The following is a 17,849-nucleotide window of genomic DNA, read 5'->3' on the forward strand; positions in this document are numbered from 1 at the left end:
AAATAAGAATGAAGGTATCACAAATCAAACACACAATCCCTCTGAAATGGCGGGAGGGAGGGAAGAAAAAGTGGGTCATGGTAAGAAGCCAAAATGTCAGTTTATAGGATTTCTCATTTCCCAAGACATGTTTTTTGAATCAACTTTGAAAAACACTAAAACTTTATTCCAAGCTCCAGCCAAGACAGAACTTGAGGTTTGCTGACAATTTCAGAGGTGTTCACAGAAGACTAATTTTTTTCAAGCAATATGTTAACAAAGTAGAAAAATCACTAATCTAACCGACCAGCAATTACACTCCTAGGAAATGGGGCTCCCTACGCTGTACTTTCATCTGCTGATGAGAAGACACTAACAATTAGAATGAATATCATTGCAGAACCTTTATAATACATTTAATCATGAAAGCTATTAATTTCCAATAGTCTTAAAGAAGCTGTACTCTTATCTCAACCATATACCATCTTCTGAAACCAAGAGAAGGCAAACTCATATTCTTACCACTTAGGGTTACAGTCCAGCAAACCAAATGCAGCAGAATTCCTCCACCAAAGTCCTTGTCAGGATCCAGCCTCAACCCACTGGATCTGGTGCAGCTGATTTGAGATTCAAACCTGTCACTTCCTGCAACAGCAAAGTGCTCTCCACCCAGATGAAACAGCAAAATGTCAGTGAACATTAGTCCCTATTTCTCTTGCACTTTCAGGGTTAAATACAGTGTTTTAAGAAAATGATGATTAACAGTGAATGCCACAAGGAGCATGATAGGTTCCGATATAAATGTGTAACCACACCATTCTAAAACAGAAAAAGTCTGGAATAAGTAGAACATAAAAATAAATAACTGAAAAACACAAAATATGACATTTCTTTTAAGCACTGTAGGATTTAGTTTTTTTGTAGCACTTTGAGACACAGGCTTGCCATTAACCTCCATGAAATCACATTGAGAGCAAGCACATGACAATCTCACATGAGAGTATGATGCCCACTGACAACTGGGCATCTTCCCAAAAAAGGGAAGAACCAGCAACAACTGCCCGTCCCTTTCTTTTTTTCTTATAATCTTAAGAAATACTACCTGTGGGGCACAAGCCATGTGACATGACCACGATGCTTAACACAAAAGGCAGTTACACCACAGACACCTTGTAGAGGTGAAGCAACTTTTGAATTTGTTTGTGCTTCAAGCAGAAGATTCCGTTACAAGCACAGCGCAGATCAGCTGCCGCCTCCTAATTTGGGAAGGAGGCTGCAATGGAGTAAGTATCACTTGCCAGGCTTCTAGCAAAACCCCCAAAAGCAGTACTTCACATCAAACACTACTGAACTAGTCAAATAGAATTTATACACCTATAATTGACTACAGTACCTGAAACACAAGCATTGTACCATGACAGCACAGAATAAATGAACTGCAGTAACAGACAAGAGCGTAAAAAAGCAAAACGTGCTGCTTTCCACTCACTTGGACACGGTGTTAGAGACAAGCATATTAAATGTTAACTTCTGTCATACATAACTACAAATATGACATTATTTAAATACTGTAGAAAAAGCTATTTGAGATAACTGGATCCTTTGTTAAGACTACTCCATGGCCACACAGAAACAGAATTCGAGGCACATGTGTCCACACAGTATCACTGTCAACTTCACTAAAACCATAAACCAAGCAAAGCAGATAAGCATATAACACAATATAAGCAATAACTAAGAAATTGCACAGCATTCATTTAAGCAGGTTTGCAGCAGCCAAAATAAAATGGTGCAGAGGGTAGTCAGAGGCAATAAAGAGCTCAAAAAACATGTTACAACTTGAAAGGCATTTTGAAAAAGCCAAGCTTATCTTCCACTCATCTGCTGATAAACAGTATTGCTATATGTGTTTTAACATGTTGTAGTTTGCCTTTGCTACCCAGCTTTCCAGGGATTTATTCACTAATCTTGTAGGTAGCCATAAGATCCTAGACCAATGTCCTGTTCTCATCAGTGAAAAACACTGGAGGCATGAAGGTGAACCTTTGCCATGTCATTTGCAGCAGTCTCCTCCTGTATTATTTATTAGGAATATGATGCATTATCCACTACCCCCTTGTCTAGTACAACCAAGGCGAGATAGGAAGACTCCTTGGCCAAACACCACTGATGGAGGAATGCAAAAAGTCTATTTACACTTTTTTCTTTTCTTACTGTTTACTGAAATTATACATACCAACTGAAATCTGGCATGATGCATCCATCTATCCTAAACGGATTCAAAAACGAATAAAAGCCTTTGAACCTTACTTTAAAAATTCAGAGGAATGCCAAGCAAGTAGCATAGACCTACCAGTTTCAGAGCAGATATTAAACAACCCCAAACAAAGCACTACAGCACCATAAGGCACTGTAGAAAAACACGTATGATCGTCTGAACAGGTACGTAACACAGAAGGACTGGATTTCAGAGAAGCAACTGATGTAGAGTGGCAGCTGCTTGTCCAAAGTGGTTCCAAGCAAGACCCAGGCCAACACACCCCCCCAGACACGGTGAGCACTGCAGCACCAGCTGCATCTCTCCGAGCACCGGGCTGTCTCCCACGGAGAACACCTTTTTGGCTGTTTACCCAAAGACGATTGAAATATTTCACATGAAAGAGCACCTATGCAGGAAGCTACAGGACAGCTACAGAAGCCATCCTGGACCGCCTACCCAGGCGGGCTAGTCTGAGATGCCAACAAATAAGTGGGTATTAGAGGGCAAAACCCAAAACATGGGCCTAGGCAATCCCAAGCACACATACAGGCTGGGCAGAGAATGGATTGAGAGCAGCCCTGAGGAGAAGGACTTGGGGGTGTTGGTTGACGAGAAGCTCAACATTACCCAGCAACGTGCGCTCACAGCCCAGAGAAGCCAACCATGTCCTGGGCTGCATCCAGAGCAGTGTGGGCAGCAGGGCGAGAGGGGCGATTCTCCCCCTCTGCTCTGCTCTCGTGAGACCCTCCTGCAGTGCTGGGTCCAGCTCTGGGGGCACCAACATCAGAAGGACACGGACACTCAAGCGGGGCCAGAGGAGGCCACGAAGATGCTCAGGGGCTGGAGCACCTCCCCTGTGAGGACAGGCTGAGAGAGTTGGGGGGGTTCAGCTGGAGAAGAGAAGGCTCCGGGGAGACCTTAGAGCGGCCTCCCAGGATTTAAAGGGGCTACAGGAAAGGGGGGAGGGACTCTTGATCAGGGGGGTAGGGATAGGACAAGGAGTAATGGTTTTACACTGAAAGAGGGGAGACAGATTAGATCTAAGGAAGAAATTCTTTGCTGTGAGGGTGGTGAGGCCCTGGCACAGGCTGCCCAGAGAAGCTGTGGCTGCCCCCTCCCTGGAAGGGTTCAAGGCCAAGTTGGACGGGGCTTTGGGCAACCTGGGCTAGTGGAAGATGTCCCTGCCTGTGGCAGGGGGGTGGGACTGGATGAGACTTAGGGTCCTTTCCAACCCAAACCATTCTAGGATTCTATGAAAACGGTCCAACATAAATCAGTAAGCATGTACCATCATCAAGGCTCCAGAGATGTCCCTTAATGTATCTCCAGTCTGATCACAGTATTTGTTAATTTAATTGCATGGCAATTAAACAATCCTCAGGGGCCTGTGCCGTCTAAATCATACCTGAGCAGACAACTTTTAAGACCAGAGATATGCGTCAGATAAAAGTGCTTATCCCTGCAAACACAAGATGTACTCAAACTTTTATTTTCACATTACTATGCAAAAAGCTGTGCAAGTACTTGTACAATAGATTTTTCAATTTGCTAGTTCCAGACATACTTTTGTGCATAATTTCAGGCTTTGACAAAGGTAGGCTTCCTTACAAGCACGTTTTGTTGTACATACAGGAAACAGTCACTTCCTTCTAAGAAACTGAAGTAGCTATTGTTTCCGAGACTCGGCTGACTGTGATTAGTTCAGAGGGAAATATCACAAAATAAAGATGCTTAATGATGTATTAGTACTATATAAACATGTAATACTGAAAATGTTACAAAGATGTAACACTGATTTATGCAAAGCTATGAGTACTTCTCAGTTATGGAAAGGTAAGAAGGGCAATGAACAAAACCATGGATCATGGCCTCCGCCGACTTCTTAAATTCACTACAAATATTTGTGTAATTAAAAGCAAATTTGTTCACCTACTCCCTGCTGTACAATCTTACCACTTGCTCTAAACAAACTTATATTCCTCAAGGTTGAAGCTTAGTCACACCGTGGTAGCTAGATGTATTTTATGCAACCTGAATTTGCCATGAAGATTGAACCCACTGGAAGAAAGTTTCACACACCCACATTGATGACTACTTCCCTTTACACACCTTTTAACACAGCAATCTCTCAGCGAAAGCTAACAGGTTTGAACACCTAGGTCATAAAATAAACATCAATAAAAAGGAAAGAGCTAAGACAAAAACCAGCACTCAACTACATGGTCTACAAACTCCATTTGATCAGCCTATGGGCCAATGACCAAGGAGGTAACCTGGTATGAATCAAATATTTTTTTCATGCTCGGTTACACTTCAGTATTCAACAGGACTCGTAAGCACTGTCAGTTATTTTGAATGTATGCTTCTTATTTAAAAAAGTACTCAACCACCTTTATGAGCTACTAACGCTACCACTAACCATGTTATTTTCTGCACCTTTGACCTTGCTCAAATGTCTTTATACTTCTTGTCAGCTGGATTTGAGCAGACTCCCCTTTAGGTTATGGAAGGATTTCTATTTTTCAGCATGAACGATCAGTTTTTTTAATAATCTAAGGAACAAAAATGCTTCTTTGTAACTGGTCCCATGACTTGGTGCATGTTGTTTAATGCTGCCTTGATGCTCTTCACATCACACCAGAAACAGGATACGCTACCAAAGACCATTTCTAAGTGAAAAACCTAAAGGTACTTTTTGTACACCGAATATATTCACCAACCCACATCACAGAGGAAGAGGTTTTTCAGTGACTTTTGTGGACACTGATGACATCAGAGGAAATCACAAAAGCCCCCATTTTCTGCACTCAGCACTGGGACAAAGACAGCTGCATTAAAAAGCATCAAATAAACAACTCTGAAGATGACCACAGTACAGAAATGTAGTTAGTGTCTTTATTCTACTTTGCTTTTTCTGGCTGCTCTTCCACTGGCCTCGCAAAAGGTGCAGTGCACGGGCCACACCATTTCTTCGGACGAGGTACCAGAAAGCTCTTCCTCTCCCCTGGACCTGCCTAGGCAGATTTTTTTTCTTACACATATGCGAGAAAGCAATCTGTCTGGAGCATTTCAAACCCTCAGAAGAGATGGCTACAAAAGGATCTGGACTGGGAACAAAGCTATTAGCCCCACTTATGCCACAGCCAATTAAGTAATATTTAACACAGTAGAAAGCAAGAAGCTAATGAAAGGCAGCACTAATGCAAAGCCTCAGCTGCTCTCTGCTTGTAATCACACAAGAAAAAGCCCACATCTTGGCTCATGTTCCATGGCTCCAGGCCCTTTATTTTCCGTGACACAGCAGGTAAGGCAGGGACACTGTTACACCGGCCCTTGCTACCTTGAAGGCCACTACTAGTCTGCTTTGTTACCAACTGGTGCGAGGTCCTTATCCAACCCTCTTTTGTGTATTGTTTCTATTTCCGACTTTGTCTTTTCCAGTGATTCAAATGCTCAAAGAATTAACAATAGCAACTCTAGATCCACTTGAAAGTGGGTGGAATAATGAGCTCCCTTCAAAGATATTAACACACATATGACAAGCAGTAACTGATCGAGCACCAGTGACTGAAAGAGCTGTCTGTCATCAATGAACTGCACGTTGCCTATCAGTTGGGCTGTTTTTTCAGTCTTGGGTACCAGCAAGCTTTTCAGCATTCCTCAGAATTCCCCGACTGTGTTCTACCCCATATCCTTTACCACTAGATACTAATACTGCAACAGTGGCTAGAGGCCAAGCTGTCAAAAGACCACAGCATTAGATGGTCTTCAGCCTTGATGACAGGCTGCACCCAAAAGACATTCGTGATGTTAAAAGATTCCTCAAAACTCCTTACATCATCATTTCACCTGAAAACATGTCAGAGAAGTAGCTGGAAGTGTGCAGTCGAGCACAGCAGCCCTATATTTAGAGGAAAAGGGGTTTTTAACAATACAAGTTCACTGTCCTTAGGTAACAGCCACTAAGAAGTGAGGACACGGTAAGCCCGGTCCTTGAGCAGTGAAATATATATTTCACAGCATGAATGCTCAACACGCCTCTCAGCATTATATTATCAACTGAAATTAATTTTTATTTTTTCCAAACAGAAACACTGATTGCTCCTTTTGCTCTTCCAACTTGCTTCTGTACAAAACAACTTCTTAAATATAAACGAGCAACAAGATACTTATCACCAAACACTACACATGAGAAGATGTGAATATTTTAATACTCTTTTCCCTGAAAGTAACGATTACCAAAAACATTAAGTGCTAATCCTGGCACAAGAGCAGCAGATTCTCTGAAACAAGAGGGAGGCAATTTTCTCAAAGTTATGAGAGAAGTGCGCAGATATTTTGTGCAGGACTTTTTTTAACTCCTTCTCACTCCTTAAATGTGCTCCAGTAAATCAAAGGCACTTGAAACAGAGGGCTATGGTCTGAACAGGACAAAGCACCACTCATTTAACATCTCTGTTTCAGTTATTGTATCATCTCAGTTTTATAAAGGAACCTCTCACCATAGCATCTGACAGTAGCTTCCTTGTTGGGAGCAACAAACTTCTTAACTGCAAATGCAAAACACTGTGCAAGAGCCAAACAGCATAAAAGGATTATCCCTTCCTTTATTTCACATTCAGGAGAACACCCCTAAGCAGAAATAATTTCTCGGTTTGGGATATCTAGGAAAAAAATCCGTTCTACTTTTAACAGCCTATGGTACAAGCCACTCCCCCCTTGAACCTCCTCTGTAGCACATCCATAAAAAGTAGGCACAAAGTGGGAGAAGTTATTCCATAGGGTGCAAAACCACCTAGTAACAGGTGAAAGACTAACTGCTTTCACTAACAAGAGGATTCGTTTTCCAAATGAAAGAGAGAATGAGATATTGAAAGTGAAGATTGGGGGAGAACAGAGTAAGAACAAGTCTTTCTTGCACGTTTGGCTTTCCCTCAAACTTTGAGCTGGCACTGGGAGACACCACAGGGATTAAAGCACCTGTACAGTGTTGAAAAGTAAACACAACACGTCAAACTAGGAAAAAGCCTAATGCTGTTCTGCTACCTCATTCTTTCCATCCCTTACTTCACAAAGGGATGATGCAGCTCCAATTTTCCCCGGAAGACTGGAAAATAGACAGAGTATGTCTGCACAGAAAAGTGACTGTGTCAGCTAACTCCTATCCCTTACCTCTCATCCTTACAGAAGACCATCGCTTCAGTTTCAGGGTTTTAAACATAAATGGGTCAGCTTTAGATACAGACAAGAAACTATAATTAAAATGACCCCTGACAGGTAATTAAGCACTCTGCAGCAAGGATGCAAGCTAAAGTGTCAGACAGCCTCCAGCACCCTCTCAGTTCCTCCAGTGAGCTGAGGAGGACTCTTAAAATTTATTGGAAAAGAACTTGTGGTGCTCCATTTACTTCACAACAAGCCTTGGGGTATGCACTTAAGAGTCCCAGCAATACAGGACGAACATATAATCATCAAGCAAGAATGCAGCAGGTCTACTGAAAAGCTGTATTGAGAAACACAATTGTCTGAACCAAGGTGACAGCCATTTGGAGCATCCTGCACCACAAACACGTCCTCGATGCCTGTGAAATACCAGACAGACCCGCTTGTGACAGTACCTGCAGAGGAACTGGAGAGGAATAAATCTTACTATCTCCTATCTACCAGGAGAGACTGCCCAGAAAGATGAAGGAAAAAGTGATGGCAGAATTTCCATATGATTGAGTTCCAAAAGAGAAGAACCAACACATGACAGAAATAAACCTTCTGCAAAAAGCCTAACTAAATCCAAAGTCAAAGCAATAATCACAACTTCATTTCTTTCCATGTCATTTTTATTTAACAATCACAGTACCTCCCCTCCAGAGACGTCCCTTTCATAGAGTAACTCTTGTTGAGCTGAGATCAACAGCTAATATCCTTGCCACCAAAGCACACTGCTGTTTGTTTTAAACAAATTCACCCTTCTGAATAGGACAGAGTGTGTGTCTTAAGCTTCGACACTCATCTTGAGACACACAGATGTTGGCTGAACAACTACATTCAGTATTGAAGCAACATTTAATAGATGCAATGACAATGGAAGCTCTGTAGGAAAAGGAGGAAGAATTTTTTGCAGCTACTTCCTCAAAAATACAATCTGATTTTGTAACATCACCTGAAAATTAGCAAATGTCCATGACCATGGCCTGTGAAGCACTGAATCAATGCCCAGCATCTTAACAGCAGAAGATTTACAGCCTCTTCAGCTAGCTGAGTTAGAAAAAGCAACAGTCCTGTGCTGTTTGCAGCCACTCTATGTGATTAAGCAAAATCTCTGAAGGATTCTGAAACAGTCTATACTACAGAAGACACGCATTTCATCAGTGCAACGTCTACTGAGCAGCTGAAATCCTGAAGCTTGGGTTTTAATTCTTGTTGTGCACACGAGGATATAAAAAGGAACTATCCCTACAGTTACTATTTTAAAATCTCACAACTTGTATTTCAAACTAAAGAGCTACCATCGTTTAAAATACTAACATGCTACAGTCCAATTGTAATTGGCATCGGCCTCTTACTTACAGTAAGAGATAACACAGTGACTTTGACATCACTGAACCCTCAAGAGCGTGCATACCTGTATAACAGCTTCCTTTAAATATACAGAGCCCTACCAAATTGTCTGAGGAGTATTTTTTCCTAACTCCAAAGGAGATCAAAGCCAATGCATTTTAACTATTTCTCGTCACAGACTAAGAACGAACTCGGTATGGCTTATGACGCACAGGAACTTGTTAATCCTGACTGTGTAACAGCACTTGTGCTCTTTATGAAGTACTGGAAAAGGAGCTATTTGTCACAAAATTATTTTAGAAATGAAAACAGTATGTTCAATAGAGGACTGGTGCCACAAAGGCCTGGACCAGCCTGGACCTTCATCAGGGAGATCCTCAGAGGTTTGACAGTTGATGAAACATTTTCTGTCCTATGCACAAAAGAATAAAGTATATTTACTAAAAGCAGCATAACATACAAACCGGGCCTAAGCGTGCTATGGGGAAGTGCTCCATAGAAATACTGTTCACCTGTTCCAGCTTTGAGTATAACACAGTAAGTGTCCACATAAACATGCTGTTTCCACTTCTCCATGCAGCTTCCCACGTTTTGCAGAAGTAGTTTCCCACATTCTGCAGGGCACTGCACACTTCACAGTAGCACTACTTTCCTCTGTCACCAAATCAATACCCATAAATTTAACATATGCTAAAATAAAAATGTAAGTTTCTTGGGTATCATCACGAACAAATAACACCTTGTCCTGCGTGCAACAGACTTAAAAGCCATTTGAACATTCAAGTGGTCTGGAAGTTGCATTTTGTGTTCCAGTCCAACAGCACCAGTAATGAAGACCAGTTTTCTAAATTAAGTATTTAGTTTAGTTACATGTTTACAACTTCTCTAGATACTTTTCATAGCTGATACTATTTGGATACCACACTCCTATGAGGGGACCTTGTAGCCTATAAATAGTTTTAGCCCTATCACTGACTCTACAGCAGCTCACTGAGATCCCAGCAAAGTATAACTGTTCGACCATTCATAAGGAAGCTTCTAAGGCCACGACTACTTACTTGAAGATGAACATAAATGATATCCTTAGTGTCCGTTACTTCCCAATTAACATGTGACACTTCAATGTGGAAAGTCTCACATAACATGTTCTTGATGACTAATTATTTCACCTATACTAATTTCCTGATCACGTGCCTCTAATACAAGAGAGAATAACAGGCCAACACATCCAATTGCTTTCTGCCTACAAAAGCTCTGAAACAAGGAAATACATTTTTGTCAGAAGGTATACAACATGAATAATTCAAAAGCTGAAGTATGACTGAACTCAGCTTTCCTGTATATCAGCTTCACAATGAAGAATATATAGTTGACTACAGTAGTTGACTGTAGTGCAGTAAGAAATAATTCCTCTATTTTAAATATACATATATATATACATCTCAGGGATCTCAACACCACAGTAACACACTAAATGGGAAAGTGAACACCAAGCATGACCCTCCCTTATCCTCCTTTTCAACTCATTGCTCCCCTAATGCTTTCTTGTCCTCCCACAGTCTTTCCCTCTGGCCTACACCCCAGCGTCATCTTCCTCCTTCTGATTCCTGCTTCCACCTTCCTCAAAACAACATCCCCTTTCCGGAGTGGCCAAGACACCCGGCTGCTCCTGGGCCTGGTGCAGCCTCCCCTGCGGGCAGCGGGGCGGAGGCAGGCTCCCACCCTCCCTGACCGCCCGGAGGTGCAGGACCTGACCGGGAAACGGGTGACAGCCAGCACGGAGGGATGAGGGAGGCCCGGGCCGGAGCGAAGGGGAGCCGGCCACGCCGGGACCCGCCGAGGGAAGCCGGCAGCCCCTCCGCGGCGGGGGCCGGGTGCGCTCACCTCGTCCTCCTTGTGGTTGCGGATTCCGCGCACCAGGTCCTGCAGGTTCTTGTCAAACATGCGGTCGATGCTGCCCTTCACCATCTTCAGCGCCATGGCGGCGGCGGCGGGGCCGGGCCGGGCCGGGCCGGGCCGGGCCGGGCCGGGCCGGGCCGGGCCGCGGGGCCTGCGCTGGGGCTGAGGGGCCGGGCCCAGCCGGGGGGGCCGCCGCGGCTCCTGCTACCGCTAGAGCCGGGTGAGACCTGCGGGCCCGGGCCGCTCACATCCCGGGCGGGGAGGCGGGGGGGGGCGCGGACGGTGCTCGCCCCCGGCGCGGCGTGGCACAGGGCGGGCGGCAGGCAGGGGCGGCCCCGGCGCCGCGAACCCCAGCTCCGGCTCCGCTCGGCCTCCCAGCGCCTGACAAAATGGCGGCCGGTCAGCTGAGGGCTTCGCCCCGCCCCCGCCCGCCTGACCACGCCCCGCTCCCGCCCCCGGCGCGCGCGGCCACGCCCACCCTGCCCGCCCCGCTCCCGCCAGCGCCAGCCGCGTCACCGCTACCGCTAACCCCGCCCCCCTATTGGCCACGCCCCCACCTGGCCACGCCCCCGCCGGGCTCTCCCACAGGTCCCACGTGGCGGGGGGGGCAGCGGGGACACGCGTGGGGCCCGCGGCGGGGCCGTGCCGTGGCCGTGCCGTGGCTGTGCCGTGGCTGCCGGGCCCGGGGAGGCGGTTGCCGGAGCTCCGGCCTCTGCCCCGTGCCCATGAGCCTCGTTAATGGCCGCAAAACTGATAAAGCCAAATTTTGGTCGTGTCCCTCGTGGGGAGGCAGCTCCACAGGCTGCCGCCCCACGGGGAGCGAGCGCCAACCTCCGTGGTCACCTAAAACTTGTGGTGACTTGGGCAGCCACTTAAGTTTATTTATTTCCCAGCGTGACAAGGGCCAACGTGGGAGAGCTGTGACTAGTGATGCGTGGTGGGTGACGGTGACGGGCGGTGGGTGACCATGACGGGTGGACACGGAGCCTCGTGGGTGGCACCACGCCTGTGGGCATGGAGCGGGCAGCGGTTCAGCTTCCCTGTGGCCGCAGCTCGTCCTCCACCCACGTGCCAAACACCCGCATCATCCCTGTACGTGTCTGCCGGGGGGTGACGTGTCCCACTGCGGGTGGGTGGTGCCGTGGAACAGAGAGAGAAAAGGAAACGCAGAGGAGCCGCTTTCCCACCCCACCTTCATCTCCAGAGCGGGATTCCAGTCTCTGGGAAAGGAGAGGAATAAATGGAAAGGACCTTGCAGATGAAAAGGAGACGTGACCTTGCCAAGATCTGCCTGGGATTTTGAACTGCTTTATGACAGGGGGAAGGGAAAGGATTTCTGTTTGCTTCAAGTGTTTTTCCCCTTTGTTCTCTGTCTTCAGATTCTGACTTACAGTTTGTTTTTGTTGGACCCTGGCAGAAGAATGGAGCCCATGGGTTTGTTTTTGTTTTATTCAGAAATAGCTACAGACATCAGCTCCTACGCATTAGGTTTCCCATTTTAAGGGAAAAAGTCAAAGGGTAAGAGTTGTGTTCGTAGGAGCCCTCGCAGTACAGGCAACATCCAGATACCTCAGATGAGGTGGTGGGTTCAGAAGGGGTGGCTGTGCCCACCCACGCTGCCACCGTCCCCTGCAGCCATCTCCCTGTCTCTGCTGGTGTGTCACTGCTGCTCTCTGAGGGGCTCCACCAGAAACCTTGCAAAAATCCCCGCTTTTAACCCAAACCGTTTCCGTGGCTCAGTTGAAGCCCAGGCCCACACACCATTACACCGTCACACGCTGTCACACCGCCACACCCCATCACACCCCATCACACCATCACACCTGCAGGACAGGGCCAGGCGTGGAAGCCCAGGCTGGGAGATGCAACACCACAACGAACTTCACCACCACTAATGAACCCCACGCTGCAGGAGAGCTGCCGCAGCACCCCAGAGCAGGGTGCTGGGGACCGAGCGCATGGGGAAAGTCTCCTACAGATGAATTTGGACTCAGGACTTGATCCCTCCAGACTGAGTTTCCAAGGATTTCTCCTCCTGGAGTGGCCTGATTTGTTTCAGCCTTAAAAATTTGGGGCGGTGATGGCTTTTTCACTCTTCTTCCTCCAGACCCTGGAGGGCTTGAAATTCCTTTACAATCACCCTTAATTAAGAGCATGGCTCTAACCTTAATCGTTGCCATAGGTAATATCTAAAGCCCTTAAAATTCCCAGCTTCTTGTCTCTTACAGCTTTTGCAGCTCAGATTTTTTTTTTTTAAATGCATAACGCCACCTCCTGTTTTTGCTGTTGTAATTTCACAGGCAGCTTTGGGAAGGAACTTTCAGGGAAGGAACTTTCCCACTTGCAGCTGCGACTCCTCCAGCCGCTGGCAGCGAGCAGCCCTAAGGGATGCTGTGCCATGGGAGAGCTCTAGCCACGGGCTACCAAGTCCTGGTGTCTGTCAGTGGGAAAACACAAGCCTGGCCAGTGCACCCCTGATGGAGCTGGACCTGAGCTGCTCAGTTCAGGGCCTGATCCTGTTTTTTCCATGAAGATGGGACTTCTGTGAGTTTTCTCGCTATCTTGCAGCGCTCGGCTGTCCCCACACTCAGAGGGCTCCGTGGGTTTCATTGCCCAAGCTCCATCCCAGCAAGGATTAACAACATTTGGCTTGTGTTACGTTAATTGCTATCTTCGAGTAAACTGATGTGGGGGAAAGAAAGATGAAATTGGTGCTACTCAGCCTCTAAGGGCAAAACCAGGATTTTCTACAAAAGCTGGACTCAGGCTGGGCTCCAGTAACCGCTGCAGCACAGGAGTGACTCAGGACCGTGATGCTGGACTGGCCAGGTCCGGTGTCACCGGCCCCAGGGCCACGCACCTCCACCCCCCGTCCCCCTATGAGGGGCAGACACGGGCAGGGTTCGCCCAGTGCCCGACCAAGGCCAGGGGCTGCGGCAGCCTGAGGGCACCCGGCACTTTTGGGGGCTGGGTCTCGTGGTGTTGCTGCCTTGTGGCATGTCCCTGCCCCTCACTGCTGGCCCAGGCACAGGCGGGGCGATGGGTGATGGGTGCCCGTGTTGGGGTGCCCGTGCTAGTGTGCCTGTGTTAGGGTGACTGTGCTGGGGTACTGAGGGACAACAGGCCCAAGTCAGAGTTGACCTATAGATGAATCCTGTATATTTTATAACTGATAACCATTGTGCTAGTAGGGATTGTACTAAGATATAACAACCACTTATGCTGATGTAAAAAGTGCTAAAGCATTGAAATACTGCAGCCTGAACAGCAGGCCCCAGGCTGAAGCTGCTAACTTAGTCTGTAATCATTAACAAAGTATGTAAGCTCACTAGTGAAAGGTGCAGCTTAGAATATAATCAGTAGTGAGGATGAAATGCTGAGAGAATGTACCCAACTTCCCGTGTTCAGCCTTGTTCAAGGCTGAGAACCTGAGTATTTGGCCTTGCTAGAAACTCCCTTGGTTTCGCCCCCCCGCCGAGCCCTGGCCAGGCTTTGGGTGGAATCCAACAGGAGAATGAAACCAGAAATTTTCCGCTCAAAACAAAGGTGCCAGCTATTCTGGCTTGCTGATTTTGGGGTATATGAGGCTGGACCCGCTCACAGCGACTTTGGATGCCTCAGCTATGGGTGGACGCCCCGTGTAGGACTTCCCACTCGCCGGGACAGGCTCCCCAAGTCCTCGCTGCACCCGGGGCTGCCCAGCGCCTGCGGGTCTGGATGATGGTAACACATGCAAGTGGGGATGGATCTTCCTTAATCACTATTCTCTGTCTCAGGTAGTAAGGATTTGATGCATTACCCTGTATTTTCCTATTTGTTGCTTTAGGTGCATTATTCTGCCCTTTCTTACTGCATGTTTTCTGTGTTACTCTGTTACAGGTACCCATATTGGGGTACCCCATGTTGGGGTGCCCATGATGAGATGCTCATGCCTGTGACGGTGTACCTGTGTTCAGGTGACTTTGCTGGCGTGCCCCATGCCAGGGTGTCCATATTGGGGTGCCCCATGTTGGGGCATCCTTGATGAGATGCCCGTGATGGGGTGATGGCACCAGGGTGCCTGCTTCGGGGTACCCTGTCCCCAGGTGACCATACTGGGGTGCTCAAGTCGGAATGCCCACACTGGGGTGCCTATATTGGGGTGCCCCATGCTGCGGTCCCCATGCCGAGGTGCCCGTGACAGGAAGCCCGTGGTGGGGTGCCTGTTTTGGGATGCCCATGCTGGGGTGCCCCATGCCCTTTGCCCATATTGGGGTGCCCCCTCTTGGGGTGCCTGCGTTGGGGTGTCCTTGGCAAGGTGCCCTGTGCCGGGATGCCCGCGGTGGGGTGCACGTTTTGGGGTGCCCATGCTGGGGTGCCCCGTGTCGGGGTGCCCGTGTTGCTCCGGCTCAGCCCCCGCGCTCGGTCCCGCTCCGCTGCCTGCCCCGGTCGGCGACCCCCGACCCTCCCCGCCCGTCCCTGCCCGTCCCTGCCCGGCGCTGCGCTCCGCCGCCTCCCGCTCGGTCCCCGCGAGATGGCGCCGGCGGCCCGGGAGAACCGGGGCAGGAGGGGCGGGGGGGGGGGGGGGACGGGACGGGACACACGCGACGGCGGGACCTGCCGGGGGTGGGGGATCCGCGTAGGTTCCCCCGTGTCGAGGGGGCAGGGAGTGATCCGCGTTTGGGCGATGGGTGCCCCGCGTTTGGGTGGGGGGGCTGGGTGCTCATGTTTGGGGGATGGGTGCCCCATGTTTTTGTGATGGGTGCCCCATGTTTTGGTGGAGGCAACAGGTGCCCCATGTTTGGGTGGGATCAATGGGTGCCCATGTTTGGGTGGGGTCAATGGGTGCCCATGTTTGGGTGATGGGTTCCCCATATTTGGGTGGGGGTGATGGGTGCTCGTGTTTGGGTGATGGGTGCCTCATGTTTAGGCAATGAGTGTCCCATGTTTGGGTCACCCACGTTAGGGTGTGGGTGGTGGGTGCCCCGTGTGTGGGTGACGGGTGAGCTGTGGGTCAGGGTGTGGGGGCAGCTGGTGTCCCCGTGGGCCAGGCACGGAGCGGGGCACCCGGCCAGCCGGCGCTGCGGGGACAAGGGACCCATTCAGGCAGTTGCTTTCGGCTGCTCCAGGCCCTGCAGCGGGTGACTCGGGTCTGGCACCGCTCTGCACGCGCAGCCAGCACAGCCCCCTCGCCACGGTCCCCCCTGAAATGGGGGTGCAGAGCCAGACGCAGTGGGGACGGTGCTGTCCCGGAGCAGATATGGAGCCTGAGGATTAAATACTGTGGCCTCACGCTCAAAAATGCCACGTCTGATTCCTCACTTGAAACTGGTTGCAAATGATGCCAGTCTGGAGTGGGTACGGCCCAGCAAGCTGGAGACTGGGGAGACCCTCCGGACGCTGTGGAAAGCTCGGCACAGTGCTTTCTCTGCCTGCAAAATGGAGCTGGGGTGCCCCCAGCCCCGGCTGCCTCCCACGGCAGGGGCAGGGAGGGCAGGGAGGGCAGGGGCTGCCGGGCCCGGCCAAGAGGCATCTTGGGGACAAACACTGTCCAGCTGCTTGAGCCAGCTCTGAGCTTGCAGGCACCGAGCGCTGGGGACAAAAAAGGGTGATGGAGCTGGGAGGCAGCTGCAGGGACCTTCCCCCCCCAGCCCTCCCTCGGGACCTGGTTTGGCCTCTCTGTCCCTGCACAGGGTCACGGCTGTGCCAGGGGCTGGGGCAGGGCAGAGGGTCCCCTCACGAATCCTGCAGCCCCGGGTGCTCTCCAGCAGCGTGGTGTTTGCTAACGCATGTCAGGGCTGTGGTGCTGAGCGATTCAAGCTCCAACAGAGCCAAAAAGGATGAGATTGGAATTTTTTTTTTCCATGGCAAAGCAGAGCTCTGACAGAAACCTCCCAGGGCAGGGCAGGAGGGAGCTGGGATGGGTTTCCCTGGCTCTGGGCTCTGCCTGGGGGTTCAGCAGCTCCCAAGCGAAGCCCAGTTCAGCTCCGCAATGCCCAGTCGGCCCCGGCCCCCAGCAGCTGTGCCAGCACTCCTGCAGAGCTGGGTTTTGCAGCAGCAACTGAGCAAGTGGGTGTGAACGGGCGCATGCCCTTGCCGGGAGATGCCTAGTCCCCAGATTTTGGGGAACTGCAGGTGCCGGAGAGTCCTGGGCTCAGCGTGGAGGTGAGAGCCACTGTTTTGTGCCTGCACGTTGGCCTCGGCAGTGGGGGAAACCCCTTTGGGGTTTTAACTCCAGCCCAGCTGGGTTTGGGCTTTCCCAGGACGCCTGGCCGTGCCGCTGCTCACCCACTGGGTTAGTCCCCCACCCGCGCAGTGCAGCAGCTCCTGGAGCTGCTCTTGCACATCCCGCCACAGCCTGGCTCCCGGCTGGGCCCGGGTGCTGCCGCACGGTGACTCACAGGCACACGGGCCAGCCCGCATGGCCAGTGGCAGCCCACTAGCATGGAGCCAGGGCACGGCTCTGCTTCAGAGGCACCTTCCTTCGGGCTGCCCAGTGTGGAGGCACGGAGCCCCGAGGAGATTGAAGGGAGTGGGGGACATTTCCCTCTTGCCCGTCCACACGGTGCCCAGCCCAGTCTGGCAGTGACCCTCCATGGGAACAGGATCCCGGGGCTGCAGGGCAGAGCCCTTAATCCCGGGAACACTGATCCGCCCTAAGGGTGAACACTTGGTGGAGTTGCTGCAGCCCAAGGGGATGGGGACTGGGGGGACGGTTGGGACATGGGGGTTCACTTGCAGCCAGGGCGGTGCACGGGAAGGGCAGCAGGAGGGGACGGGCTCAGTGATGCCCTGGTGCACCCATGGGACCCAGTGTTTGTGGTGTGGAGGGAATCGCTGGGAGGGGGTCGCATCTCATCAGCCCCAGTGCTTCCCCCAGCCCATACTGGCTCCTGATGGGGGACCTCCCGGCCGGCCGTGCAGCCCTCTGCACCCTCCGGGCCAAAAAGTCCTGAGTCAGCCACAGCACCCATGGGATAGACAGCAGGTGCCCTACAGCCCCAGCAGCGGGGACACCGGGGACAGGCACCACAGCCCTCGTGGGGCGCGTGGCCGTTGCACAAGGGGAACCCAGCTCTGCAGGGCGCCGCGCATGGGCCACGCTGGAGATGGGATCAGTTTGGGCTTGTTCCGGTGGCAAAATTCCCGTTAACCTGGGTGGGGTTTGGGTCTGGCT

General features: G+C 50.2%; 1 protein-coding gene across 4 annotated transcripts in view; it reads right to left on the reverse strand.

Annotated features, from left to right (window-relative positions):
• Positions 1–11,057, reverse strand: part of AP3D1 (adaptor related protein complex 3 subunit delta 1) — a 46,286-nt gene extending 35,229 nt beyond the window's left edge. The window contains exon 1 of one of the 4 annotated variants that reach the window (XR_012626585.1): positions 10,679–11,055. Coding sequence is in view for 2 of the 4 variants with exons in the window: in XM_074851956.1 (XP_074708057.1) it covers positions 10,679–10,774 (96 nt within the window). In the remaining 2 variants the exon portion in view is untranslated. Of the gene's footprint in view, positions 1–10,678 lie in introns of all 4 variants that reach the window. The other 3 variants (XR_012626586.1, XM_074851956.1, XM_074851957.1) reach the window with 3 other exon arrangements.
• Between the last annotated feature and the right edge of the window lie 6,792 nt (positions 11,058–17,849).

Source organism: Strix uralensis, chromosome 27, assembly GCF_047716275.1.
Source record: "Strix uralensis isolate ZFMK-TIS-50842 chromosome 27, bStrUra1, whole genome shotgun sequence".
Lineage (NCBI taxonomy): Eukaryota > Metazoa > Chordata > Aves > Strigiformes > Strigidae > Strix > Strix uralensis.